The sequence below is a fragment of the Melospiza georgiana genome, chromosome 14 (genome assembly GCF_028018845.1).
Source record: "Melospiza georgiana isolate bMelGeo1 chromosome 14, bMelGeo1.pri, whole genome shotgun sequence".
Lineage (NCBI taxonomy): Eukaryota > Metazoa > Chordata > Aves > Passeriformes > Passerellidae > Melospiza > Melospiza georgiana.
In genome coordinates this window covers 14,694,629-14,721,109 of record NC_080443.1, presented here as the reverse complement: position 1 = coordinate 14,721,109, position 26,481 = coordinate 14,694,629, and the positions used below count along the sequence as shown (strand labels likewise).

At 52.8% G+C, this 26,481-nt stretch overlaps 2 protein-coding genes across 4 annotated transcripts in view; both read left to right on the top strand.

The window, feature by feature from the left end:
* Positions 1-15,063, top strand: part of EDC4 (enhancer of mRNA decapping 4) — a 33,137-nt gene extending 18,074 nt beyond the window's left edge. The window contains exons 18-29 of the mRNA XM_058034270.1: positions 189-652; positions 2,204-2,305; positions 3,200-3,352; positions 4,664-4,700; positions 5,481-5,661; positions 7,499-7,654; positions 8,364-8,479; positions 9,127-9,292; positions 10,420-10,606; positions 11,735-11,954; positions 12,626-12,789; positions 14,054-15,063. Coding sequence (XP_057890253.1) covers positions 189-652; positions 2,204-2,305; positions 3,200-3,352; positions 4,664-4,700; positions 5,481-5,661; positions 7,499-7,654; positions 8,364-8,479; positions 9,127-9,292; positions 10,420-10,606; positions 11,735-11,954; positions 12,626-12,789; positions 14,054-14,246 — 2,139 coding nt within the window. The 3' untranslated portion in view covers positions 14,247-15,063. The remainder of the gene's footprint in view (positions 1-188; positions 653-2,203; positions 2,306-3,199; positions 3,353-4,663; positions 4,701-5,480; positions 5,662-7,498; positions 7,655-8,363; positions 8,480-9,126; positions 9,293-10,419; positions 10,607-11,734; positions 11,955-12,625; positions 12,790-14,053) is intronic.
* A 770-nt stretch (positions 15,064-15,833) lies between these two features.
* NRN1L (neuritin 1 like) lies at positions 15,834-18,949 on the top strand. Of its 3 annotated transcripts, XM_058034148.1 has the most exons (4): positions 17,053-17,536; positions 17,839-17,912; positions 18,245-18,407; positions 18,487-18,949. In XM_058034148.1, exons 2-4 carry the CDS (start codon positions 17,882-17,884, stop codon positions 18,779-18,781), a joined length of 489 nt encoding a protein of 162 aa, XP_057890131.1. In that variant the 5' UTR covers positions 17,053-17,536; positions 17,839-17,881; the 3' UTR covers positions 18,782-18,949. The 3 variants fall into 3 exon arrangements, with proteins under 3 accessions (XP_057890129.1, XP_057890131.1, XP_057890130.1); XM_058034146.1 differs by lacking the exons at positions 17,053-17,536; positions 17,839-17,912 and adding an exon at positions 15,834-15,926; XM_058034147.1 differs by lacking the exon at positions 17,053-17,536 and having other exon boundaries at positions 17,659-17,912.
* The last annotated feature ends 7,532 nt before the right edge of the window (positions 18,950-26,481 follow it).

Here is a 26,481-nt window from a genome sequence, read left to right as displayed (position 1 = left end):
AGTGTGTTGTTAGCCCGGCTGAGAGTCCACTACAAGTGCTGGGACTGTTATCCATCTGGTGGAGTGGGAGCCAAGGAATCCCATGAGGAAAGGATACAGCAGGCTGTTTCCAGAGGCAGTTAGTGCAAGGCACCAGGAGTTCTTGGAGTGTCTTATCCTAAAGCCTCTTGTTTGATTTCTGTTTGTAGGTGGCACCAGGAAACTCCTCTCTAGCCCTGGAACTGCAGGAAGTGGAGCCCTTGGTGGTGCCCCAGGCTTCTCCCACCCGCGAGCGCTCCCCAGACGTCATTTCCTCTGCTTCCACAGCCATGTCCCAGGATATCCCAGAGATTGCTTCCGAGACGCTGCAGCGCAGCTTCGCGGCGGCGGCGCCCGCGCTGCCCGGGGAGGCGCTGGAGCCCGGGCACCACGCGGACAGCATGGCCTCCGCCGCCTCCGCCCTGCACCTGCTGTCCCCCAGGAACCGCCACAACTCCGAGCACAGCCACCACTCTTTGGACATGCCTCCAGTGGAGGTGGACAGACTGAATGCTCCATCATTGCTGGAGACTGCTTTAACTCAGGAAAATGCATCTTCTGACAGTGTTGTGAGTCAGCCGTGGCCGGCGGCTCCTGACATAACCCGGGAAACCAGGAACAGCATGGCAGACAGGTAATCCTTGGGTTTGTCTGGCACGGGGCAGTTTGTTTGCATTGCCAAGTTGGCAGCTTGGTGAAAACCTCTTATGTTGTGATTAACCTAGAACAGTTCTCCATCCCTCTTTCCCTTGAAGGATCTGATGAGTCAGCCTTCCTGTGTGCTGTGTCCTGAACTTCCTAGGCCACCTCTGACCACTTTTGCTCTCTGATACCCTTTGCAGCATAAATGATCTCTGTTCAGAAGGTGAAAAGTCTTCTTTGTTGGCCTTCATGTTCACATGGAGACTAGAGATTTTTTTTTGTGTGCTCTGGAAATCAAACCACTACAAGCTACATTCTACCCCAAGTGAGGCAGGCTTTTGTTGAATCAATTGACAAAATAACTGTCAGGTTTGCTTGTATGTCTCTCTTTTAGGACTGCTTCTATGCAGCTAGTGTTACAAATACATTAAGTACTTTAGCAGTCAAAAAATAAATGGCAATGGAGCAGGAATGAGGGATGGTGCAGCATCACTTAGGCTGCTTAGAAGGAGCAATCTGTCATGCTGGAGCAGTGCTGGGTTTCTAGTGTCCCTCTCCTGTAGCAGGATGAGAACAGAAAGAGGCATCTTGCATCTTCAGATTCCACTTAGGCTGGGGCTACATGTACCATGTGAACCTGCAAACACCTTCATTTTCAGGACTGGAAGGCTGAGAGGGACAGTGTTGTCCCTCAGATAATCCTGGACTGTTCACTCATCAGAGTTGCAAAGAAAGGCCTCACCTTGTGCCTCCACAGCTGAGGATGTTGTTTCAGGAAACAGTCCCATCTGATGCCTCTGGGAGGACATTAAGACTGTGTTTCTACACAATATTTTTTCTTTTACTCATAATATGAACTTGAGAAAATACATTTGTAGGAGTTTGCAACTCCCCTCAATCCCACTCTGTCTTTGAATTCTTCTGGATGTCTTCTATAAGAATACCAGATCAGCTATCTCTGACTGTGAGAGATTTCACCAGTGCTCACTTCTGTGTAAGGTCCTTCCTGCAAGCTGCATTCAGGCAGACCTAATTGGCAGCCCAGAAGCACGTGCAGTTTGCTCTCAAAATCATTGTGATACTCAGACTGGATGCACTGTTACAATCCTGTCTGTTAGAGCTGACCCATCAAGTTCACACACTTCCTCAGACACTTTGAGGAACTAAGAAGCACTGATGATTTTTGCTTCAGTGATCAGTATTAAATGAGGAAGAACAAACCCAAGGTTCATGGAAGTGTGTGCCAGGTTTGAGTAGTGGCTTACCTCTCTTGTATGAGTGTCTGTTGGGAGGTAATTCTTGGAAATCTACTTCAAGCATAGCTGAGCTGCTTCTCCCCTTTTGAGGCCCCAGAAAAGCACATGGACCAGTTCAAGTATTTAGTGCTTCTACACAGCACTGCCACTTCCTGGATCTGTGGGATCAGTGTGGGGTGATTTTTGTTACAGACTTCTTATCAGGATCTCTCATGAGACATGGAGAGAGTGAATATCCAAGCTGAAAGAGACTTTTGTGATGGCATTTTCTTTTTTCCCCTCTCTAGCCCAAGGGATGAGGTTGAAGAAAAGCACAAGAGTTCTTCCTACCATCGACACAGCTACCACCTTCTGCAGCATGACAGCCAGGATGCCAGTGCAGAGCAAAGGTACCAGAGTGCTCAGCCCCCTCTCTCACCCTGCATGGACTCAGCTCAGGCTGCATTTGTGCCTCTGTCCCCAGCCAGCCTTCACATGTGGGGTGAATGTCTCTGCTTTGTCTCCTGACTTAATGTGGGTTTGCAGCCCAGCTTTCCTCATGTTCTGGTGACTTCAGCTCATCTCAAGATTGGCCTCTGGGCCCTCTCCAGTTTATTCTCTGTAGGGAAAGGTTTGATTGTGCTGCTTCTAAAAGCATTGGTTTAATTACCAATAAAAACCTATTAAGAGATCAGTTTCTAAAATATTTTGCCTTGTATAAGGTAGCAAGGGTACCTCAGGAGTAAAGTTTCTTGCTTCTGACATCTTTCCTCCCTGGTAAGTCCCTCTGAAGTTCTGTGGGCACATTCTGTGTGCCTGACAAGCTCTGCCCTGTTTGACAGCTGAGGATTGTCCACAATCCACACATAAATTCAGACTGAAACCTGCAGTCTGTATTGAAGGCTGCTCAGCAGGGGAAAGTCTCCAAGGTACTGAGGATCACAGACACCTTAGGCTCACCTGATCCTCCTCTGTTGTTGAAATGTGTTCTGTGTCCAGTGCTTGCTGTCTGTAAAGCTGTAGGGATGTGTTTACACAGCACCTCCCTACAGCTTTACAGCTGCCTGGGCCCTGCTGTCCCTAATGCAGGGACCCTCCAAGCCTTGCTGCACAGCACTGGAGCTCAGCCTGAGCAGACCTGGATCAAAGCAGAGCAGCCTGTTCTGAGCTCTGAGGTGACTGTGAAAAAAGGTTAGGTGTGGGTGTCCGTAGCTGACTCTGGCCATGTGTGGGTGAAGATCTGTGTGAATCCATCCCAGTCCAGTGTGGTGAGTGATGTCCTCTCCCTTGCTGTCCCTTCACAGTGACCACGATGATGAAGTTGCAAGCTTGGCTTCTACATCAGGTGGATTTGGTGCCAAGGCATCAGCACAGAGGCTGCCTGTGAAGGACTGGAAAGTCAAAGCATCCCCCCGGGCCTCCCCAAAGCTGAAGAGGAAGGGCAAGAAGGATGATGGGTATGCTGGGCTGGCCAGGGCACAGCAGGCTCAGCACCAGCTGGGCAGGGCACAGCCTCCTGCAGCCATTGGGGTCTGAGGCAGCAGCCAAGCTCCCAGCCCTCATCACCCTGTTGGCAGAGGGCAGGAGCCCCACAGAAGGCATTGCTGCTCACTCAGACACTGACTGGCACTCGGGTATGGGAATAGTTCTGCACTGTCTCCAGCTGGGACTCAAAATCCAAAATACAGCCTGGGCTTGGGAAGAATGTATGGGAGGTAAATTACACATTGTGAGGGGACACTGGGCCCTTTCACTGGTTTCAGTGAAGGCTTCATTGAAACTGTGATGCTATGAGTGTCACAATGCCTCCCTTTTTAATTGGCTTCTGAACAGCAGCACAGTGCCCTTGTTCAGCGATATCTCATTTGTTACCTGCTTGCTGCTTCTGTGTTTTTCTAAACATGCCTGTATCAATATCCTGTAAGTGAAAATTGGTGACTGGAAAGGTCTGACCATGGCAGGTTAGACAAATCTGTCTGCATCAGTGTGAGGAGAGCAGCAGAGCTTCTGCACAGGGCTCCCTCCTCTTCTTGTGTTCCCATAGCTCCATGATTTGGATCTCTGGCTGTGCAGATCACAACAAAGAGGGGCTGTGACATTTAATTCTGGCTGTGGTCCTGCACAGTAACACCCAGAAGCTCTTGGCCTCTGAAATTACTTTCACTTTTTCTGTCTCAGTCCTTTTGAAGTTGCAGAGTGGATATTGTCTGGGAACTAAAAGTGTTTACTTTTCTTCACTGATCTGTGGCTTTGATGGAGACATGCAGTATTAGTGGATCAGTTCAGGGTTTTTCTTTATTCTGCTGTGTGAGCTGGAGTGTATCTCTAGTTTCTTCACCTTGAGAGCTGGAATTGCACTAGATGATTAGTGCTCATTCATTCTAAATTTTAGCAAATGAATACTTGTTTTTTGTTTGGGTCTTCCCTGGCTTCAAATTTGGACAAAACTGTAAAAGCAGTGTGGAGTGCACTTTGTAATAGTCCTCAATAACACTTGGTTCAGGTCTCTTCCCTGCAAAGGGACCAGTCTGTAAGGAATTTCAGGGTCTGTGAACAGTGCAAATGAAAGTGTAATAGTGCTGTAAGGACTGGGATTTCATCACCTTCCCATCATTCTCCATGTTACACAAGGCAAACTAGAGTAATGAGCTGGAGTGTAAAATCTAAAGCAACCATGAAACATGTGATCTGTTTTGGCAGAAGACTTGGATAATAAGAGGAGTTAATTGACATAACTGGGTTACTACTCTTTCTCTGTTTATTTCCAGGGACATGAACCAATCACCAAGATCATCTAACAACCAGGTGAGTCAGAGCTGCTCTTCATGATGCTTCATATCTTACTAGGGAAAACCTGAGAGAAAGTTCATTCCAGTTCCTTGAAGTATCATGGGTCATGCCCTAGCAGGTTGAGAGGGGGCTGCACTGGGGCTTGGAATTGCTCAGTGCTGACATGCAGCAGAGAAGGAGCTCTGTGCTCTCCAGACTGATGATTTCTTTCTCATACTTGCCTCTGTCTGCAGCAGGATAAGCTGTTCCTGTCAAAGAAAGGGTCACAGGGGGATTGGCCTTGATGTGTGGGTCTCCTTGTTCCTTCCCCTTAAGGATCTGTCCTCACACTCCTTGAACTATTTCGAGCAGTGAAGTGACAACATAAAAATTTATACTTGGCCAGTTGTTTGGTGTTCTCAAATAAATGAAAGATCTGAAAAAGTGTTCTAAAGAAGCCTCCTTAGTGTACTGATTGCACAGCTCTTTTGTGAGTGTTTGAGTTCATTGTTTACATTTGTAGGCATCAACACTCTCAGTACCTGGCCAAAAGTGAATAAAATCTGTTTTGAAGGGTGTGTTGTATCTAACCAGTTGATATTCTAAGCAACCATTTTTTAATTCCATGCAGGAACTTTGTTTTATCTGTTTATTCCTTGGCACAGCAGTTCTTGGGAGCAGGCACTAAACTGGTCCTGTTTGCTGCATTGTGGGTTACACTTCACTTCCAGGCACAGGGCTTGACTCAATACTGAGCAGAAACTGAGCTGACCTCCAGTCCTGTTAGAAATGAGTGCTTGTCCTCTGCACATGCAGGTGACAGCAGAGTTCCAGGAGGAGGTGATGTGCATCCTGAGGAGCCAGCAGCGCGAGCTCTTGGAGCTGCGGCAGACGCAGGTGGAGCTGCTGCAGAGGCTCACGGATCACCTCGACGCCATCCAGAGCTCCCTCATGGGCCACATGGAGAGGGTCATCGACTCCCAGCACGAGCACGAGCGTATCCTTGTCTGCAGGTGTTGAGGGCAGACTGCAGGTGTGAGGAAGGCTCAGGAATGTCAAGGATGTGGGAGCGTGGGGCTGTAGGTGCAGTACAGTTGCCTGGCTGCAGTGTCACTACTTCAGTTCCTCTCAGGCCCTTCCTCAGGGCAAGAAACTCAGAAATAGACCAGAACTGACACTTTCTCTGTGCCACTAAATCTTAGTTACCCATTGAGCTATAAGTGCTGCAGTTCTGGTGTAGACCAGAGGTGCACTTGGTACATTGTCCCACCTCAGGCAGTGGCCAGTTGCACAAGAGTAATCATGGGCTGATCCTTTCCTTCCTTTCCTCCTTAAGGCAAGTCAGTACTTGCACCAGAAGCAGCATCTGGCTGCCATACTGCATAGCTGGATATAGAATTATCTTGTTTGTCCACATTTGTTCATATGCTGGTCTACAGGTCCCTTAGGTGTTTTCTGAGAAGTATTTTCTTTTGCTGCTTTCAAACCTGGTATCCAATTATTTGTATTGTATTATGAATTATTGGTTCCTGTGTACATTTGCTGCACTGAATTTGATTATGTTCCCCAAACTGAGCAGCTCCAGCCTGAAACCACTCCTAACTTCTATGACAATAGCTTTCTCTATTAATTAGTCTCAGATTTTCCTTTTGTGACCATCAGTCTGATATTCACAGATAATTTAGATACCTTTCTACTGAATTTCAGTGTCCAGAGTTGTATTGTAATACTAGAATAATTTTTCCTTTCTCCACAACTTTATGCATGGACTGAATTTTGTCAGCAGCTGAATTGTCATTTCATTGTTTGCTTTGTTGGAGTTTGAGGTGTTAGTTTGTTTAAGATGTGTTTGTGTGTTGGTTGCTTCAGAGAGGTTGCTTGTTTCATCAGGTGTGAGTGGCCTGAAGCCTGGATTTGCTCCCATCACTGTATCACTGTAGACTAATTCTATCCTATAGAAATATTTTCACCATCTTGCTGTTTATGGATATTGGACTTGATGGTTTCTGGTGTCCTGGTTTTGGCTCAGATGGAACTAATTTTCTTCACAGCAGCTCATGTGTGTTATGTTTTGGATTTGTGACCAAAACAATGCTGATAACACACTGATGTTTTTGCTGGTTTTGCTTTTTCTAAGCCCTGTCAGGACCTTCTCTGTTTCTCACACTGCTCCACCAGGCAGAGGCTGGAGGTGATCAAAAGTTGGGATGAGACAGAGCCAGGACAGCTGACCCCAGTGACCAAAGGGGTGCCCCTCACTGTGTGATGCTGTGCTCAGCAGTAAAGGCTGGGGAAAGGAGGAGGAAGAGGGAACACTTGGATTGATGGTGTTTGTCCTCCCCAGTCACTGTTAGGCATGAGGGAGCCCTGCTTTCCTGGGAATGGCTGAACACCTGCTCACTGATGGGATGTACTAAATGAATTCCTTATTTTGTTTGGTTGGCATGTGCAGCATTTGCTTTACCTCTTAAACTTTACCTGAACCTATGAGCTTGCTCACTTTTACCCTAGCAGCTCTCCCCCATCCTGCTGCAGAGGAGTGAGTGAGTGGCTGGGGCTGAGCTGCTAATGGGACACCAAGTTAACCACAGTATGTAGGAAACAGAACTGTCCAGATTACTTGAGCTGTCTGACTTTCCTTTCTTACCTTCCAAAGCTCTTTTCTCTCCCATATCAATTGTTTAAGATCACCCTGTTTCAGGAAGACACTGAGAGCTGCACGTTTGCTCTCACTGAACCTCTGGAGGTGAGGCTGCCATCCATCTTTGTGGACAGGGGTGCTGTGGGTGGACAGGAGATGTGTTGTTGTGCTCCTTGACCCCAGGTCTCATCAGAGAGGAGGCTGGAGCGGGTGCTGCTGGAGGGGCAGCAGCGCAATGGGCAGCTCCAGGAGCAGCTGTCCCAGCAGCTCTCACAGTCGCTGTCCACGGCCGTGTGTAACCGCCTGGAGAGGACCATCCGCGAGGAGATGAAGAAAACAGTGCCCCAGTGTGAGTGTGGCTGGGAGCTGGAGCCCTGCAGGGAGCTCCATTGGGATCAAAAGCACACTGGGGAGGTGCTGGTGCTGTGTGAAGCAGGAGTTGGGTTGTGTGAGCACCAGTCTGTGTGCACAGCAGGCTGCTGTGGGCCCCAGTGTAATCTGAGAAGAGGGGCTGTGGTTTATGAGCGGTGTGAGGCTCCCAGAGGGAATGCCTTTCCAGAGAGTGTGGTCTGACCTGCCATAATAATCTCTAAAGTCTTTGGAGTCTGTTCAGTGGAGGAAGGTGAAAGATGAATTTGGAAATGCTGAGACTTGACTGGAACACGCTTGAAGTTGTCTTTGCCCTTTCTCAATGCACTGGCACCATGCATGTAAGGAAGTGTTCCAAAAACTGCAGGTGGGAAAGCCTGCAGCCAGTAGCTGCCTAAGGCAGGGCTATCTGCTATTCTGGGTCAGGTCAGCTATGACTTTCTCACGCCAACTCTTAAAAACTCTCAAGCCTGGCAGTTCCACAACTTCTGCTGACTTCCAGAGCTGTACCACCTTCCTAGCAAAGACTTTCTTCAAATGTCCAACCTTAGTTCCCCAAGCACAGTTTGTGATCATTGTCCCTTGCTGAGTCATATCCAAGAATCATTTGATTCCATTTTCTTTTCTGGGCTTTGAAGTGTCACTTTAGGCTTAAATCTGCTTTTTTGTCCTGTTTTTGTTATGCCTAGGCATTTCCAAGAGCATGGACCCTACGGTCAGCCAGCTCAGTAATACTATTGCTACCAAGCTCACTGCTGTTGAGGGGACACTGAAAGAGAATATTACCAAGCTAGTGAAATCAAAGGTAAGGAATACCAGAGGAGCTTTTCCAGGGCACACTGAGTTGGGTAGCAACTTCTTAGGCCTTTTCCCCTCACCTCTGTCTCTAGGTAATGCCAGTTTAGCTGCCAGTAGTCAAAGCTTTTTCATGGTCTCATTACAAGGACAAGCTCTTTGCATGCTCCCCTGCCCGCTTTGCCTCATTAACACTTTTTTTATTTACCAAGTTGTTCACCTTCTACTAGAGTAGAAATTCTCACCACAGCAGTGACTTCTAGGGCCAGCTCAGTCAAGTGGCAAACATTTGACTGGCTGCATTCTGTTCTCCATATCTACATTATTTAGGGGGCACAGGCTGCTTACTTACCTTGGCAGGAAATTATGGGTTTTTTTGGGAAGGAAGGAGGAGAAGGGGAAAGCTGCTGTGCCACCTTCCCTTGCTCTAGAGCAGAAGTGGTGCTGGTATTGGGCAGCCCCTGAGCAAGCAGAGTTGTGCCTGCTGGAGTCACAGTGCAGCCTGGCCAGTGGGAAGAGCCAAGGGAACAGCCTTGGACACTGGGCTGTCCTTACCTGGTGTGTGTGTGTGTGGCAGGGACCTGGTGTTTGCTCACACCCTTAGTCCTGGAGCAGACTGTAGTTAATTTTGTGGAATCTTCTGTGTGTGCTTGTAAGAACCTTACAGACAGTGTTGTGAGGGCCACAGCTGACACTCTGCAGGGACCCATCCAGTCAGCCTACAGGGAGGCCTTCCAGAGCGTCGTGCTGCCAGCCTTTGAGAAGAGCTGCCAGTCCATGTTCCAGCAAATCAATGACACCTTCAAGCAGGGCACACAGGAATGTGAGTAGGTTTTCTTCTTCAATTCTTCTCTGCACTGTTTGCATTAGTGGCTAGCAACACATTGGCCTTATGGTTTTGCCTTTCAGAGTTTCACTGGTGAGTGTTTAACCTCTTAGCCCTTCCATGTGTTCTATTTCATATTTGGGAAACAAAAGTGGGGAGGTTTTTGTGGGTGGTGCTATAAGAGTACAGATTCACTTCTGGTCTTTGTAGCCCACATAGCAAAACACTCAGCTGTGTTCTGGGAATCTGTGACTTCATCTATTGAGTAGGAAAAGCCCAGCTGCAGGATTATCCCATCCTGGTGTCAGGAACATGATGAATGGAGAGGGTAGCAGTCCTGCAGTAGGCCCTCCTCCTCTCAGAGGAGTAATGGATTGGAGAAGGTTTAGAGAATGGTACCAGGGTGACCAGAGGTTAAATAGTGAGTGAACAGTGTTTGAAATAGAGCATATCCTTAAGTAAGGAAAGCTATATACTCATGCACTGCAGAAGATCATTCCTGTTCTTGGGCTTGGGATGCAGATCCTTGGCCTTTGGGGAGGCTGGGCAGAGCTGGTTTCTGAGAGGGCCTGAATGTGGCCCAGTGCTAGCACAGTGACTTGGCCATAAATCTGCAGGGTGTCTCCAGCTGCTGTTTATTTTGCACCCTTCCTCTTCCACACAAGTCTCCCACAAATACGAGAGCTTACATTCTTCTCCCTTTTGATCAGGCAAGTTCCTAAGATATTTTAAAATACAGGTTTTAAACCTTTGGAGACATGATTTCTTTCTTGTCAGAAAAGTTTCCACTCTTTCTTCATGAGCATTGAACTAATGCAGATCCCAATTCCCACTACATATGAAATAAAACACCCTCACTCTTGCATTTATGTCCCCTGAACAAGCAGTGCCTGTAGAAGTCTGTTTTAGGAGAACTGGTGGGTTTGTTGCTGTGTGATGGGGACACTGGAAGATGGGTTTCTAGTTTGATATAATATGGTCCAAAACAAGGCTTGTGCTTCTCCTCTGTCCTGTGCTCGTACACGGGCTCAGCAGTTGGAGTCAGAGCCTGCCAGCTGGATTCCTGCCCTGATCATCCCCACAGATACACGTGGCTCAAACCTCTCCCTCTGTGCCTGTTGCAGATATCCAGCAGCTGGAGGCTCACCTGAAGAACAAGAAGGTGCGTGAGCAGGAGGTGCGGGAGCCGCTGCTGGGGCAGCTGCGGCAGCTGCTGGGCGCCCTGCAGAGCAGCACGGAGCAGCTGGCCTCCAGCGTCACCGCCAGCGTGCATGCCGAGCTGCAGCACCAGCTCCACCTCATCGTGGGCAAGTGAGTTGGGACAGAGGTGCCACTGAGGTGGACAGCGAGCCAGGAGTGCTCTAGGGCTGCTTGTTGGCCCTGCACCGTGGCAAAGCAAGTGGGCTGGTGGCTGTTGCTCGCAGAAGGTTTCCCAGCTCTGTTGGGAAGCTCAGGGCCTGCTTTTCTCCAGGTCCCATGTGCACAGTGGAGAACAGAAGGATCCAAGGCACCACTAAGCAGACCCAAATCTGAGCACTTCCTGAAGATCATTTCAGAGGAGTCTTGTCTTTACTCAGTGTCCTCAGGCATACAGTTTCTACAGGCTGCTCTCTCTCCCCACAGCTGCTCTGCAGCAGTTTGTGCTTTGCCCTCCTGATTTCAGGATGGGATCCCAGCAGTGCCTCCAGCACATTCACACTGTGAGGCAGTGGCAGATTGCCAGGCATTGGGATTGGCTGGTGGTCACCTGTGGGGCAGAACAACCCTGTCTATTTTAGAACAAATGTCAGAACACACTGGGGTCTTCAGTGCAGGCCAGAGTTGCCAGGAAGGCCACAGGCTAAATCCTGGTCTTGTTGCATGGGCTGTGCTTGTTCCCAAGGAAGCCCTGCTTTTCTGTCTGTGGTAGAGCAGGTTTGATGCTTTATACCCTTTGTGAGAGGGGAGAATCCAGCCCTTGAGGGAAGAGGTGTCACACAGAGCAGCAGAGTCTGCACTGTGAAATCCTCTTGTGTGGAGAAGCCACAGGCACAGTGTAAGTGTGTTCTCATTCTAAAGGTGTCATCTGCACATGAGGAGCTGCATCTGACAGATCTCCTGCAGGAAGCTGGCCCCATTTGGGGATAACCCCACAGCTTAGTCTCCTTGCTTGTAAGCCAGAGACATTAAAGATTTAAAACACTGTTTGATGAGAGACATAGTTCCCTGAAATGTCACTTTCCTGCACAGAATCCCAGCATCTTCCAAGTGCACCCTGGGATGTTGTGGTGTTGGCCACAGAGTTGCCTGTGCCTCAGATCTGTTTGTATGAACCCTTAGGGAGTCCCACTACAGAAAGCAAAGCAGCCTGTGTGTTCTCACTGGTATAAGCTTTGTGCAGTGTTATCCCTGGGCTCTTCATTCTCAGAGGTGCCATGGGTTCTGTTTTGTTTTTTTCAGCATGCAGGAGTCTATTTTGGCCCAGGTGCAGAGAGTCATTAAAGGAGAGGTGAGCCTGGCCATGAAGGAGCAGCAGGCAGCTGTCACCTCCAGCATTGTCCAAGCCATGCGCTCGGCAGCCGGGACACCCATCCCCTCCACTCACATGGACTTCCAGTCCCAGCAGACTCACATCCTTCAGCTGCTCCAGCAGGGACACCTCAACCAGGCTTTCCAGCAGGTACCCAGTTTTCCTGGTAGTCATCCACTGCTTGTTGGGGACTGAGAGGGAAAAAAGGGCTCCTTGGGGTGGGCACGTGATCTCACAACAGCTTACACAGGAGTTGACTGAAAAGACCCGTGGCAGTGGAGTGCTTGAGGGGTGCAGTTGTTCTCATGCAGGTGGAGCCAGAGCCATGCAGGTTCCATGATTTGGTAGCAGTTGAGTTCCTTCATCCCTGCCCATGTCCTGCCACGACAGTGTCAGTGCTCCAGTGTGTTCTGCCATTGGCACTGACACTTGGCACACACCAGGATGTACCTCTCCAGGTACATCCACCAGCTGGGGCCTGACCTTGCCTGTGACTTTGAGCATGCAGGCAGATCCCTTTGAGCTGCTGTAGACAAACTCTTCTGGGAGTGATAGCAGTGCTGGCCCTGCTCCATGCTGCTGACAGTAACCTGCTCCTCTCTGTGGCTGTGCTCTGTTCAGCTTGGAACAGACACAGGTGTCCTCAGGGCATAGAGCAGGAGCCTAAAGGTGGCCCTGCTGGCCTGTGCAGCAGAGGTGCAGAGATTTTTGCTCCCAGAGGAGGCTGTTGAGCCACTGAGCATCCCAGAGCTGTCACTCTGTCCTGTGTCCCTCACCTGCCTGTTGGTTCCTGTGCATTTCTAGCTGTGTCTTCCTTGCAGGCTCTAACAGCAGCTGATCTGAACCTGGTTCTCTATGTCTGTGAGACTGTGGATACTCAGCAAGTATTTGGACAGCATCCATGCCCACTGTCCCAGCCTGTGCTGCTCTCCCTCATTCAGCAGCTCTCCTCAGATCTGGGCACTCGTACAGAACTGAAGTTGAAGTGAGTATGACCAGAGAACTGGGTCCTGTTCTTAGCCCTAGCTTTAAATTCAGTGCCTAGAAGTGGAAGGTAGAACTTTGACAAAAGTTGGAGTTTCTGTAGCCTGTTACTGGCATGTTTAAAGCCAGTGGTAACTCAGAAAAAATATGTCAGCACTGCCATAGAAAGCTTTGCTGCCCTGAGGTAGAAGGAGAGCCCAGCAGTAGGTGCTGGTACCTCTGGAATTGTAGCCTGTAAATAATTGCAGCCTGTGCAGCAATCCTCATTCCCCAAAGAACAATTTCCTTGTGGAGGCAAAAGAAGGGATAGTGCCACGTTCCTTGGACAGTACAGTGTCCAGGGCAAGTTTGCTCTGTCCTCAACTCTTAACCCATCACTGGACTTTGTGTCAGCAGTTTCTTGTCGTGACTGTCAGAAAGGCTCAGTGGGAGGCTGCAGCAGGAGCTACTGGTATAATTTCTGGTAGATGTTCCAAGCAAAGCCTCTGTGACAAAATAGTGACTGTACTGATACTTGCCATGAACATTTTTAGTGTCTGAGTCAAAACCCTGCTATCTGCCCTTAAAAGCTGAATTGTTAAGGTACCTACAGGTTTTGACTATGGCTGGTATGGAAAAATGACTTAAATTGAGTTTTTTAGCTCAATAAGTATAAGCAAGCTAGAAAAACTGAAAAGACCTTCAAGGTATAGGCTAGTAATTGGGGTTAAAGCTGCTGTTATAAAGTTTAAACTGGATTGTTTTTGAAAACCTGCAGTGACCACCTTGCCTTACTCAGGCTGTGGTTTAAAAGCTGATGGCTCATCTGAACTTCAGAGTATCTTGTTGGTAAAAGTTTTGATCTTATCCCACCCCTTCCTGATGGATTTTATTGTAACCCTACACAAACTGAGCCTCACTGCTGAGGGGTTTTACTGTCTAATGAGTGACTAATTCTGTTTAAAGTTATTTAAGAAAATATCTACTGAGAGTCACTTCCAGCACTGGGGGGAGTTCTCACTGGCTGCTGCCTCTGCCTTGGTTCCAGCAGCCAGGTTGTGGGGCAGGTGGGCAGGCTGGGAGCTGTAGGCTGACCTCACATGTTTAGGAATGGATAGGTGGACTCTGCTGTGAGTCAGGAACATTGATTTCGTGACAGCTGAACATACTGCAGAGTTTGGGTGGAGCAGGGAACAAAACTGCATCTTCAGCGAGCACTAATGTGAACTGAATGGGATTGGGATCATATTCTGGGTTTGGTCCTAACCTCGCTCTCTCTCCTTCAGCTACTTGGAGGATGCAGTGATGCACCTTGACCAAAGCGACCCCATCACCCGAGACCACATGGGGTCAGTCATGAACCAGGTGCGGCAGAAGCTCTTCCAGTTCCTCCAGGCAGAACCCCACAACCCTCTGAGCAAGGCTGCGCGCCGCCTCATGATCATGCTGCAGGGCCTGGTCACCCCTGGCATGACCTAGGAGCAGCTGCCTGCCTGCCTGGGGGGCTGCTCCACCCGAGCCCACCCAGCAGATCTGTAGTTACTAACGGCGCCTGGCTGGTGTCGAGAGCTCTTGCCAGGAAATCATCAACGTGTGTGATGTCTCTAAGGCGAACACCATCTGTGTATAGTTCCAAATAGTCACTGAACATTCACTTGGCTTATTTTTCCTAAATAGCCTCTTTTTTGAGAGTTAAATCTCTTCTTCACCTGCCCATCCGTCCCCAAGGCTGGCTGGCAGTCCGTGTCTCGTGCAGCAGAAGCCGATGGATTCCTTGCCCCTTTAAAAGTTTGGATCAGCACAGGAGCAGCGAGGTGTGAGCTGAGCCCAGGGCTGCTCCTCGCTGGCCACAAACCTGTACCCACACCTTAGGGAAGGGCTCAAACCCCTCCTCCCTGGCAGGCTGCAGGCTCAGGGAGGAGGTCAGCTGAGCGAGAGGGGTTAGATAGAATTCATTCATTAGTTAGTTGCTCCGCGGTTCGTTAATTCCAGATCCACAGCGGAGTGCCCGGCCCGCCTGGCACATGAGGCAGGTTTGGGCAGGGCTGATACCTCTGGAGTGCCCCGGGGAGGGGCTCTGGGTCAGGGTGCTGAGGCAGCAGCAAACTGCAGGAGCCCTGGGGGGCCACGGTTCTGTTGTGCATTGGAGCATGTCCATGTTTCAGACATTAGTTTTGATTTTACACCGAGGTTTTTCTTTTTATCTAAATTTTGAAGTTTTGGGGGGTTTTGTTGTTCTTTTTTTTTTTCTTTCTTGGTTTTTTTTTTTTTTTTTTTGGAAATAACATTGAGAACAATTCAGTAAAAAACTTTTTGAGAAAAAACATGTGGAGACCTTCTGTTGTGTGATGGAGGGAAGACTGAGGGGTCTTTTAGGATATCAATCTCTCTCCAGGCTGGAGCCTGAGGTGATGGGCCACTGTCACCTCTGTCTTTCCAGATTTTTTCCTGAGTCTCTGCTCAAGCTTTCCTGTGTGAGTCCAGCAGGGCATAGTGGTCTCTGCTTCCTGGGAGGGGTAGGAGGTGATGGCTGCAGGAAGAGGACATTAATTCCCCTTTTCACAGCAAAAATGTCTCTGGCTGCTCCTTCTTCCTGGAGAAGAGAAGGCTCTGGGAAGACCTTACAGCACCTTCCCAATACTTACAGGAGCTCAAATAGAACTGGAGAAGGGCTTTGGACAAGGGCATAGAGTGACAGGGCAAGGGTGAATGGCTTCACACTGATAGAGGGCGGGATTAGATTGGATATTAGGAAAAATTTCTTCCCTGTGAGGACAGTGGGCCGCAGGTTGCCCAGAGAAGCTGTGGATGCCCCATCCCTGGAGGCGTTCACAAGACCGGGTTGCACAGGGCTGGAAGGGGTCCCTGCCGGGTCGGACCGAGATGGTTTGCGCGGTCCCGTCCAACCCAAACCATTCTGTGATTCCGTGGACGGCAGGGCCCGGGGTGCAGCCCGGGGCTCTCCGCCCCTCGGGGGCCGGCGGGGCGGGCCGGGGGCCGGGCCGGGGCGGTGCCGGCGGGCCGGGGGCGGGCGGCGGGGCCGGGGCTGCCGGAGGCGGCGGGCGCGGAGCACTCGGCGGCGGCGGCGCGGGGTCCGCACCATGGGCGGCGGCTGCTGGCGGCTGCTGGGCGTCCTGATCCCGCTGCTCCTGCACCTCGGTGAGTGCCGCGGGACCGCTCCGGGCCGGGCTGGGCACCGACACCCCGGGCTCTCCCCGCCGGGCTGGGGGCGGGCGGGTGGCAGCGGGACCCCGGCCGCGTCCCGCACCCTCTGTAGCGGCGGGGAGCGGGGTGCTCGGTTGCCCCTCGACTGAGCGATCCATCCACTCTTGTCCCGTGTCTGAGATGCCCGGCAAGGAGGAACGCGGCTTCGCGGCGCAGTCCGGGGTGGCTCTGCTCAGGCGGGGACGGTTCCCGAGCTCTGGCTCTCCAGCCCTGCGTGCCCACCCCAGCACCCGCTGGCTTTCCCTGCTGCCCTCGCTCAGCGGGGCCGGAGCCATCCTGCTCGCTGGGGAATGTCACCCGGCAGGTCCTGAGCCGCGCTGGCACCAGCGTGTCCCCTCCGCACTCCCGCTCCTCCGAGCGCCGAGAGGATGCGGAGCACGGCGGTACCCAGGGACAGCCCTGCTCTGAGGAGAGATGCGGAGCCTGGGATTAACCTGGTCCGGCTGCACGGACGATGAAGGACAGGGACCACCAAACCCCTGGTGGATTTTAGGCTTAGAGGGTGGCAGACTGCAGCCCTTCCCCAGGAGCAGGATGGCTGCGCTCGCTGGGGAGCTCGGGATGCTCTGCAGCGCCCTGGGAAACTTCCCCCGTGCTTTCCCCTTGGGCTTTCTCCCTGACGGAGCCGGGGGCAGGTTTTTCCCCACGGTTTTGCAGCAGAGCAGCGGAGGTGATTTGTTCTCCTGCTTTCTCCTTCTTTGCTCGCCCTGCCCAGCCTCGTGCCGAGTGAGCTGAGCAGAGGGAAGGGCTTGTGCCGGACCTTAGAGGAGCCTGGGAGGGGAAACCTCAGCCTGCAGCAGGGAGAGGCTGAAGGGAGGCTTCATCTGGCCCTGCCAGCTGCTGGGCTGGTGGGAGGCAGGCTTGTGCCTGGCTGGGTGAAAAGAGGAGCAGTGGATCCCACGTTCTCTACTGATACCTGCGATGTTTGTGACCCACGTGTCTGGCATCAGTCCGAGGCTTTCCTCGGTGCTGTGCTCAGGGGGTTCTCATTGCAAACACCTAAAATGCCCTGGATCGTGTCAGGCTCACCCTGGTGTTAGTCTCAACCACAGCCACTTTGCTCAGGACTCTGTTCCAGGGGTGCAGGTGTGGGGTGCTAACAGCAAGGCACATGGCTTCCTGGAGACATCCTGGCTGCCTCAGCAGTCTCCAGGAAACTTTCAGCTGTGTCTGGGGTCACCTTTCCACAGGGGTCCCCTGCAGGGCTCTCGTCAATTAGAAACCTTCCTGGTGCACACCCTTGTCACTTCCAAAACTCTGTAACTCCTGTGAATTGGCACAGGGACCCCACATCTGGCCTACAGGACCTCTGGGGCAGAGCTGAGGACCATGCAGGTTTTCTCTGTGACCCAGTCACACACCAGCTCCTTTTGGGCTTCCCACTGGTTGTGGATGCACTGGCAGTCCTCATGAACACACCCTGTCACCATTGTCCCATGTCCAGCACCAGGGCTTGGCCAGCGCCAGTGGGGAATCATTTGTGGAGCAGAGCAGGGGCTTCTCAGAATGGAGCAGCCAGACCTGCACTTGTGCCTTTTCCTCTTGTACTTTTTCTTGCTCTTTCTCTCCCCCACTTCCCCTCCCTATTTTCCCTTTCCCTTTTCTCTTTATCCTTTCCCCTTTCCTGTTCACCTTTCCCCTTCCGTCTTTCTCTTCCCCCTTCCCCTTCTCCTCCTTTTCCACTTTCCCCTTCACCTTCCTCCTTCCCCTTCCCTTCCTCTTTCTCTTTCCCACTTTCCCTTTCTCTTTCCCCTTCCCCTTTGTTTCCCCCTTTCCCTCTCTTTCCCTGCAGTCAGAGCAGGGACTCCAGCTTGCTGAGCCTTTGCTTTGTTTTTTTCCGTTGTAGTCACAAATTAATCTTTGCTGTCAGGGGATAAAGGCCGGGACAGATGGCTCTGGGGAGAGCCGGGGAGGCCCGAGGTGAACGGCAGCATCGCTGCGGGGCCGTCACATCGCGCCGGGCCCCCGGGCCGGGAGTGAGGGGTCACTACAGTGCCCAGGGAGGGGATAGCGCTGTCCGGGGGCATGTGGAAGCCTCTCGGCGCGTTTCAGAGCCCGGTGTCACCCCCGGGAGCGAAGGGTCACTACAGTGCCCAGGGAGGGGATGGCGGCGGTATGGGGGGATGTGGAAGCCTCTCGGCGCGTTTCAGAGCCCGGTGTCACCCCCGGCCGGTGACACGCTCACCCCTGCGCCGAGGGCTGTCGGGGCTCGGCGGGGGCTCAGCTCGGTGTCTCCTCTCTGTGCCCCGCAGCCGCGAGCCAGGAGCCCGTCAGCATGGCGGGACAGTGCGACACCATCTACAAGGGCTTCGCCGAATGCCTGCTGAGCCTGGGGGAGAGCATGGCCCAGAGCGTCCGGCAGCCGCAGCAGGAGGAGGGCGGCGACGAGGCGCAGGAGCTGGACGCCATCTGCAAGTGAGTGTCCGTGTGGGAGCCGCTGGGACGGCGGGGTCACCGCCGCCAGCATCGCCCCGACCGCCGCCCTCCTCCGCAGGTCCTGGGATGATTTCCACACCTGTGCCAGCGAGGTGCTGTCGCGGTGCCCCGTGGAAGCGGCCACCGTGTGGGAGTCGCTGCGCCAGGAGTCCCGCAAGATCCAGTTCCAAGGGAACCTGCAGGAGCTGTGCAGCGCCCGGGGCCGCCTGGCCAGCGCCCAGAGCTCGCCGGCCTCAGAGACCAACCAGGCCACGCTGCGGGGCTCGGCCGCCGCCCTGCACCCTCACCCGCTGGCCCTGCCGGCCCTGCCGGCCCTGCTGGCGCTGCTGGCGCTGCTGCTGCCCCGGCTGTAGCCCCGCTCGCCCTCGGGTGCCCAGGTGATGCCGGCCCCGTTCCCCCGGCTGCCCGCCGGTCCCCGCCTCGCTCACCTCCCTCCCGGGCATCCCTCGCGGGGCACGGTCACTCCTGCAGCACTTCAGATGGATTTATATTTATATTAAAAGACACTTTTACATTTCTCCTGTCTCTCTGCCATGGGATGCCCCTTGAGCTCCTCCCAAGCTGTGTTTGCTCTGGGGACTGGAGAGGAGATGCTCCCTGCACCAGTCCCCAGGAAGGGTCAGTGGGAGGGTCTGTGACCCCATTCCTCCAATGTATTGCCCATGGCCATGCCAGGGAGTCCATGGGACCATGGACAGCCCCAGGAGGGGACAATTCCCACTGCCATGGTGCTCCCTGGCTGCTGCTTTTCAGGGCTGGGCATAGCAGATATTCCCTTTAGAGTTGGGTCAAATGTTTTATTCCTTTTAAAGGGCACCTCAGGAAAACACAGGGTGCAGATTTCTTTGTCTTTTTGGCACCCAGTAGCTTCTCCTCTGATGGGCAACTCCAGTGACATTTTCTGTTTTCCATGCCTTTTATTTTGGTCTTGCTGTATTCATGGTCATGAAGAAAAGTATGGATTGCAGGGAAGAGAGAGTTTTTTTTGTTTTTTATACCAAGATGATGAAGGTAAAAAAGCTGGGGAACTGGAAATCTCATCCAGGTTCACAGGGAACTTGAAGTTAAACCAAGATGATTTGTGGGCGTTTAACTTGGCTAAACTTGTATCTATGAGTGGAAGATGCTCTAATTCCCATCCCTGTCACTGTTATGCTGAAAAGTTAGGATACTTTTCCCAGCTACTAAAGGCCAGAGTGCAAAGCAGCTCCCCTAGGCCTGGCCTGGTGAGGCGTCCTCCCCACTCTCCTGGGCAGAGCCTTCACTCCCCACCCATCATCTAAAGGGCCACAGGAATTGCAAACGGGCCACCCCAGCTGGGGCACAGGTCAGGAGCTCCTTGCTGGTGGGGCCCCCAGCAGCACTGGTGGGTAAATCTGGCTGTGGAAGTCTGGTGGGTAAATCTGGCTGGCATGTGGGAAACCATCCCACTTGGGAAAGGCAACAAAATCCACCACAAGCACCACCACTCTGAGGATCGCTCCAGGCTCAGCAGAGAGCAGGAGCCATGAGATCCTATGAGCTGTGGGTAGCAAGTTGCTGCTGTTTCTGTGATTTCCGTGACTTCAAGGCTGTCCCCAAAACATTCCAGCAGCTGGTTTTGGCCTGGAGAAGCTTTTGCCACACTGTTCTGTGGCTGAAAGCCTTCAGCATAAGAGCAAGGAGCTCAGTAATCACTGTCCTCATCAAGCCAGGGAAAAATATTGCTTATTTCACCATAAAACCTTTTCCTGAGAGGTCTTGTAACTTAAACAGGTGATTGGTCACCTCTGGGATGTCACCCTGGCTGTCCCAGCCCTCTGTCAGGCTCTGGGTCCAGGAAACACCAACAGGATTGCTGGTTCATCCCATGGGGCTGAGTGGTTCCTGCCGATCCCTCAGCTCTGTAGGGGTCTCTGTGCTTATTTCCCATTATTTATCTCACTAACCAGCCTGGAGCTGGCCGGGGGGACACAAAACATCTGGGGGAAGATGCTGATGCCGGGCCAGTGCCCCATGGGACACGGGGCAGGACACCACCCCAGCTCTCCTCACGCAGCAGCTGCCGCTCCCCGTGTTTAACGCCAGCGCCGGGGGGATAATCCGCCGGTTCTTCCCTTCCCCGTTCCTGACAATCCTGTGTTTAAGGGTGAATTAGTGGCGGATCCCGGCAGGGTGGCTAAGAGGATCAACGCCAGCCGGGCGCCGGCCGCCACCTCCGAGCAGAGGCAGCGCAGCAGGGCAGGGGGAGCTGGCCGGGGACGTGTCACCAACGTGGTGCTGTGACACGCTGCCACCGCCATGGTGACACTTGCAGACAACAAAATGCTGCTTCAATCCAGCCGGAATCAAAGCCTGGGAAGATCCACCCACACCCACAAGGTGTTTCACCCTGTGTGCAGAAAGACACACCACAAATGGTCCCATGTCCTGGAAAATGTCACCGTACAGGTCACAGACCCTTGGCTATGTCACCACATGTCCTGAGCACCAGCACTTGTCACCACACGTGGCTCACACCTTTGGCTGCGCTTCCATGTGTGTCTTGCAGCTGAAAGGCGTCACTGTCACCACACGGCCTGAAGGCTCTGATGGCTCTGGGAAGCCAGGCCTGGGATTTGGGCGTGCTGGAAAAGTGTGGGTCACCGCTGCTTGGTGACACTGCACGTGCAAGAGCCCACAGCAAGGCTCTGCCCAAACCCCAGTGCCACCTGTCACCCCAATCCTCCTTCAGGGAGGTGCCTGCAGGGCCGAGGGCAGCAGTGTGACAGCAAGGGTGGGCACGCTGACCCCAGGAAAGCTCTCTGGTGCTCCAAACTGGGACATTGAGCCAGTGTCACCTTTCCATTGGGTCTAAGGGTTTGGGACAGCCCTGCAGCTGTGTCCTGCTGTGGGAAGGGACAACATCCTTGTTCCTGTCCCCAGAACACAGAACTGGCTCCCTGCACAGTGACAGCACCTTAAAGCAGCTGAAAGGAGCGGACGGTGGGGAATGAGAGTGGGGACCCCGGCATGGGAGCCTTTGGAGCACCGTGCTGTGGAAACCCCTTGTTCTGGTTATGAAACTCCGGTGACCTACTTTACACTCCCTGCTTTTGTTCTTAATTCCCAGATATGGCCGCTCTCCAGATTTTGCCCATCAAGGCAAATTAATTGGAGTAGATCCTAATTTGCTCTCTGCTATTCTTTGGGCAGAAGATTAAATGCTCTGCAGACATTATCTCCCTCTCTCTTCTCTAAGAGACAAACCTGAATTAATAAAAAAAGAAGAAAAAAAAGGATAAAGGCCAGCTGAGTCCAGCTGAGTTGATGTTTGAATTCACTTTTGCAATCGCAGAAGGAGCCAGGGAGGCTCTCGTGTCCCTGGTCAGCTGGAACCAGATGGTGACACTATTCTAGGTGGCTGTGTGAGTGAGACAGCACACGTGGCACAGTGACACGAGGGCCAGCTTCCCTCCATGCTGCCCAACACCTCTGCCACACGATGGCTGAACCCTCCATTCCTTCACCCAGGGAGATTCCTCCTGAATGACGGCTGAACCCTCCATTCCTTCACCCAGGGAAATTCCTCCTGAATGATGGCTGAACCCTCCATTCCTTCACCCAGGGAGATTCCTCCTGAATGATGGCTGAACCCTCCATTCCTTCACCCAGGGGAGATTCCTCCTGAATGATGGCTGAACCCTCCATTCCTTCACCCAGGGAAATTCCTCCTGGTGAAGATGCCAGCTGGGGAACGTCCTCATCTGTGGGGCACACTTGGGTTTCTCTAACTGGAGAGACTGGTGTGGAGGCCACCAGCAGAGGGGGAATGGCTCCTTGCCCTTCCATGCCCCCAGTGCCACTGTTCCAGTCTGGCATCCCCAACCAGGCACCAGTTTTGCCACCTTCAGCCTTGCTGGCACCCCGGGGGGAGCGGGAGCATTGGAAAACAAACACAGCCCGGAGGACACAATGTCACAGGGCTGGCCAGTGTCCGAGTTTGCATGAGGATTTCTGCTAAGCCAAATGTGCAACTTTCCATAAGGAACAACCAAAAGACAGCCTCAATCCCCGTGGATGGGAGCAGTGGGAACAGCTGAGCCGGAGTCACCTCTGCCGTGGGGGTGTGCTCAGCCCCCTGCCTGGCACCCCATCTGCGCTCTGCTTTGGGGCTGTTTGATTCTCCAGAGAGGCATATGGAAAGTTGGATTTCTTTTTTAAGCAGCTTTAATTGAACATCCTCCCGTTACGACCTCTGCTCAGCCTTGCTGGGACAACCTTGAGCTCTGGCCTGGCATGGCCGCTGAGGGCTGGGCTGGCTGCCACACAGGGCAGGGATGCAGCTTAGAGGAAATCCAGCTTTCCATCCATTTCCATCCATTTGGTGGCAGATGGGGGGCCCTGTTCTCCTGGCTTCCTATGGCCTGGCACAGCAGGAAGCCCTGGGATCCCCAAATTGCCCCATGCTCAGGATGTGCAGCAATGTCCCAGGCAGCTTTGTGGTGCTGGGGCAGGGGGGTGCTGGGGCAGGGGGATGCTGGAGCTGCTTCCAGCCATTCCCACCATTCCACAGGGAATTACAGCTTGTTGCACCCCAGCGAGACTCTGGCAGCACCATGGGCAGGTGTGGGATGCAAAGGGAGCTCTGAAGGTGCTGCTCCAAGCAGGGTTAGTGCTGATGGCTGGAGGCAGCTCTGCAGCACCTCCAGGGAGAGAGGATCCTCCACCTGTGGGTAGCCAGCATCGCCCCCCTGGTCCCAGCCTGCCTTTAGCAGCTTCCACAGGAGAAGCCTTGAAGAAGCCACTAGCAGGAGATACAAATCCCATCCTTGCAGAGGGGTGAGGGCTCTCAGGGGGAAGCAGGCATGCTGCAGGACCAGGGCAGCACTGCCAGTATCCCTGGAAGTGTTCAAGGATTGAACTCTGTGCAACCTGGTCTGGTGGAAGCTGTCCCTGCCCATGGCAGGGAGTTTGGAACTGGGTGACCTTTAAAGGTCCCTTCCAACACAACCCATCCCAGGATTCTGTGACTCTTCACAGACATTCCTGCCTCAAGGGCTGAATCCTTCCCATGGGGCTGGGGGCAGGCTGTAGGTCTTGGCCATCAGAGCTGGAAGGGGATTTCTGAAGGGGTCAGCACAGAAGAGCACAAGGAGACTTCTCTCCAGGGAGAGCAGCATCTTGGAAGGGAAAAGGCAAGAAAAAAAAAAAAAAAAAGACAAGGAGACAACAGCCCATTTGGCAGGAAAACCTGCTGTTAGACCCTGCCCAAGCACAGCACTGCTTTGTGAGTGTGTCAGAAACCTGTTACCAGCCCCCTCTTGGAGGAGGGAGGAAATAAACTCCAGTGGTTTTTGGCTGGAGCAGTGGTGGTGGAAGCCCAGGCACCCAGAGCCTGGCAGGATGAGTGCCTGCAGAGCCTCTCAGTGCTCAGAGCTTCAGCAGCAAGGTGCTTATCCCAGTCAGAAATCTTCCTGCTGTAGCTGCAGGCAGGGCTCTAGATGGAAAAACAGGCATCAGGAATCAACAGGCAGTGACCCCAAAGTCAAACCAGGTGCCTGACCTGGCAGGGAGTGGATCACATGGATGAACAGACAGTTCCCTGCCTCATCCCTGGGTGCTTTGCCAGGAGGATGTTGGCTTTGTGTAGATGTCTGGTGTGAGGCTCTCTTGGCTCCAGTGGGTCTCAGAGCACCACCACAGCATAAATAATCCAAGAGCTGCTCTGACTGAGGTTCTCAGAAGTCCCCAGTTCTGGCCCAAGGGTTCGATGCCTGCTGGCTCTTTGATATTTTTCAGCCGTGATGGACCCAGAGCAGCCTCGTTCAGTGCTCCCACAGGGAGTCAGGAAACAAAGCTGTGAGGAAGTGACTAATGGAAGCTGCATCCCCTGAGGGAAACCAATCCTTGCTGAGCACTTATCCCTGTGTGAGCTCCCCGGCCAAGGTGAGGCAGCTCACTGCCCTACACCCATCAGCCAGGATGACAGAGAGGAACGCGCTGGTGGAACCAAGCTGGGATGACCTTGGTTCCCTGGTGGAACCAAGCTGGGATGACCTTGAGAAACAGCCTAAAATAACAGGATCAACTTAAACAGGGACACGTGCAAGGTTTCACATCAGACACAGGTTAAGCCACCTCTCAGGGACAGCGTGGGGGATGTGCAGCTGGGGAAACATCTCCATAAAGAAAGTTGGAGGGATTAGAAGGCTGAAACCCTACCAGCAGCACCATTACTGTATGGGACAACAAGAACTGGGGAGTTTTTCTTGCAGAGAACTGCACAACTCACCCAATCCATCAATTCCAGCCCAGGCAGCCCCTTCTCAACCCTCACACATTTCCACGCCTTGTTGGGAATTAGAGAAGCAGCTGATGACAATAACGTGCATCAGCAGGTACAACTTTTACTACATTATGACTTAGTAATCATTCTAAAGCAGCCGAAGATCCCAGGAGCATTAAAATAAACCCAGCTATTTTTAAAAGCATGGTAGGAGTGTGAAAAGAGCCCGGCTCCACCTGAGCCGCCTCGGGAATGACGTGACAGCCAGGCTGGAAAACAAACCCGGCAGCATTGCGTTTGTGTGCCCCCAAGGGAAAGGAGTGCCGTCAGCATCCCTGCAGGTGTCATCCCTCTCTCCCTGCTTTCAGGTCATCCAGGGCCGGGACTCGCAGTGTTTCGCTTGAGGATGAGGAAAGGATATGAGGAAGAAAGTCCACAGGCAGTTACCAAGCAAACTTTGCGGGTTTTGTGGCACTTAGTAGCTGGGGCAAAGAAAGGAGAAAGGAATGCGCCTCGTTATTCTGCTGTGCACAAGGGCTGTCCCACAGGGAGCGGGTTTTCCCTGCCAAGGAAAAGCACCGATGTTTCCGGGCAATTCTTTCTCAAAGGGAATGTTTTTCCCGAGTCCCGCAGCGCAGCGGGGAGCCCTCGGAGCTGCTCCATGGGCTGCGGGCTCCAAGGCGCTGCTGGGGAGCTCTCAGAGCTGGATCTGGCTCCAAAGAGGAGAAACTGCGGCCGCTCTTCCAGGCAGGAGCACGGGGAGAGGGAACATTGCCCCTGCCAGGGGCCACCGGCCCAGCCCACGGGGTCACAGTGGTGCAAAATGCAGATTATGTCAATGTTACCCTAAGGCAGGATGTTCTTTGGTGTAAGAGCTTTGTATGCTTTCAAACCTAATCAGCAAAAAAGGAGAGCTAATCGGTGGAACAGGCAGCAGCCAATACCTGTCACTCAAGAATATTCTGGAACTAACAAGATTTAGGGATGTAATAAACTTAGATGTTGATGTTTGTCTATGTAAACATTGCCAGCTTGGTGAAATACTCAACGTCCGTGTATCTTAGAGCTGAGCTATCTTCATGGTAACAGTAAAATTCATGCAATGGGTCAAAAAGACCCATAGGTGAAGGTCCTTAGCATGAGTAGAAATTACCTGGATTAAGTTACTTGATTCCTATGGAAATTACTATGGTTAGTAATCTATTAAGATTACTAACCAATCTTAATAGAGGGGATGTCTTTGGGACGTCACTAACCCTGAACTTCTCTGTGTAAATAATGACACAGAAAGCCTGGTGGAGTGTGCTGGATTTGTGGAACATAACCGAGCACCCAGGCTGGGGCAGCTCTGAAATAAACAATCGATGTTTCTCTGGAGTGTGTCATGATCGGCTGGGTGCACAGCAAGGAACGAGCCCGATTTTGTGGGTAACAGCAGGGCCAGAGCAGTGAGGGGGGCCCGGGGGTCCATGGCGGTGAGGAGCTCCAGGGGCCCGTGGGGCTGAGGGGTCCTGGGGCTGAGGGGTCCGGGGTAGGGCTGAGGGGTCCCAGAGCCCTGAGGGGTCTCAGGCGGGGCTCAGGGGCCGCAGGGGCTGCTGTGAGGCCCGGAGCCCCTCACGCTCCCGGAGCCCCTCACGCTCCCGGAGCCCCTCGGCCCCTCACACTCGTGGGGCCGCGGGCGGTCCCGGGCGGCCCCGGCAGGGGGCGGTAAAGCGCCCCCGCCCTCCCCGCGCCTCGGCCCCGCCCCCCGCCCCCTCCGCCAATCGCCGCGCGCGGTGTCCCCGCCCCTGGGGCGTCCCCGGCGCG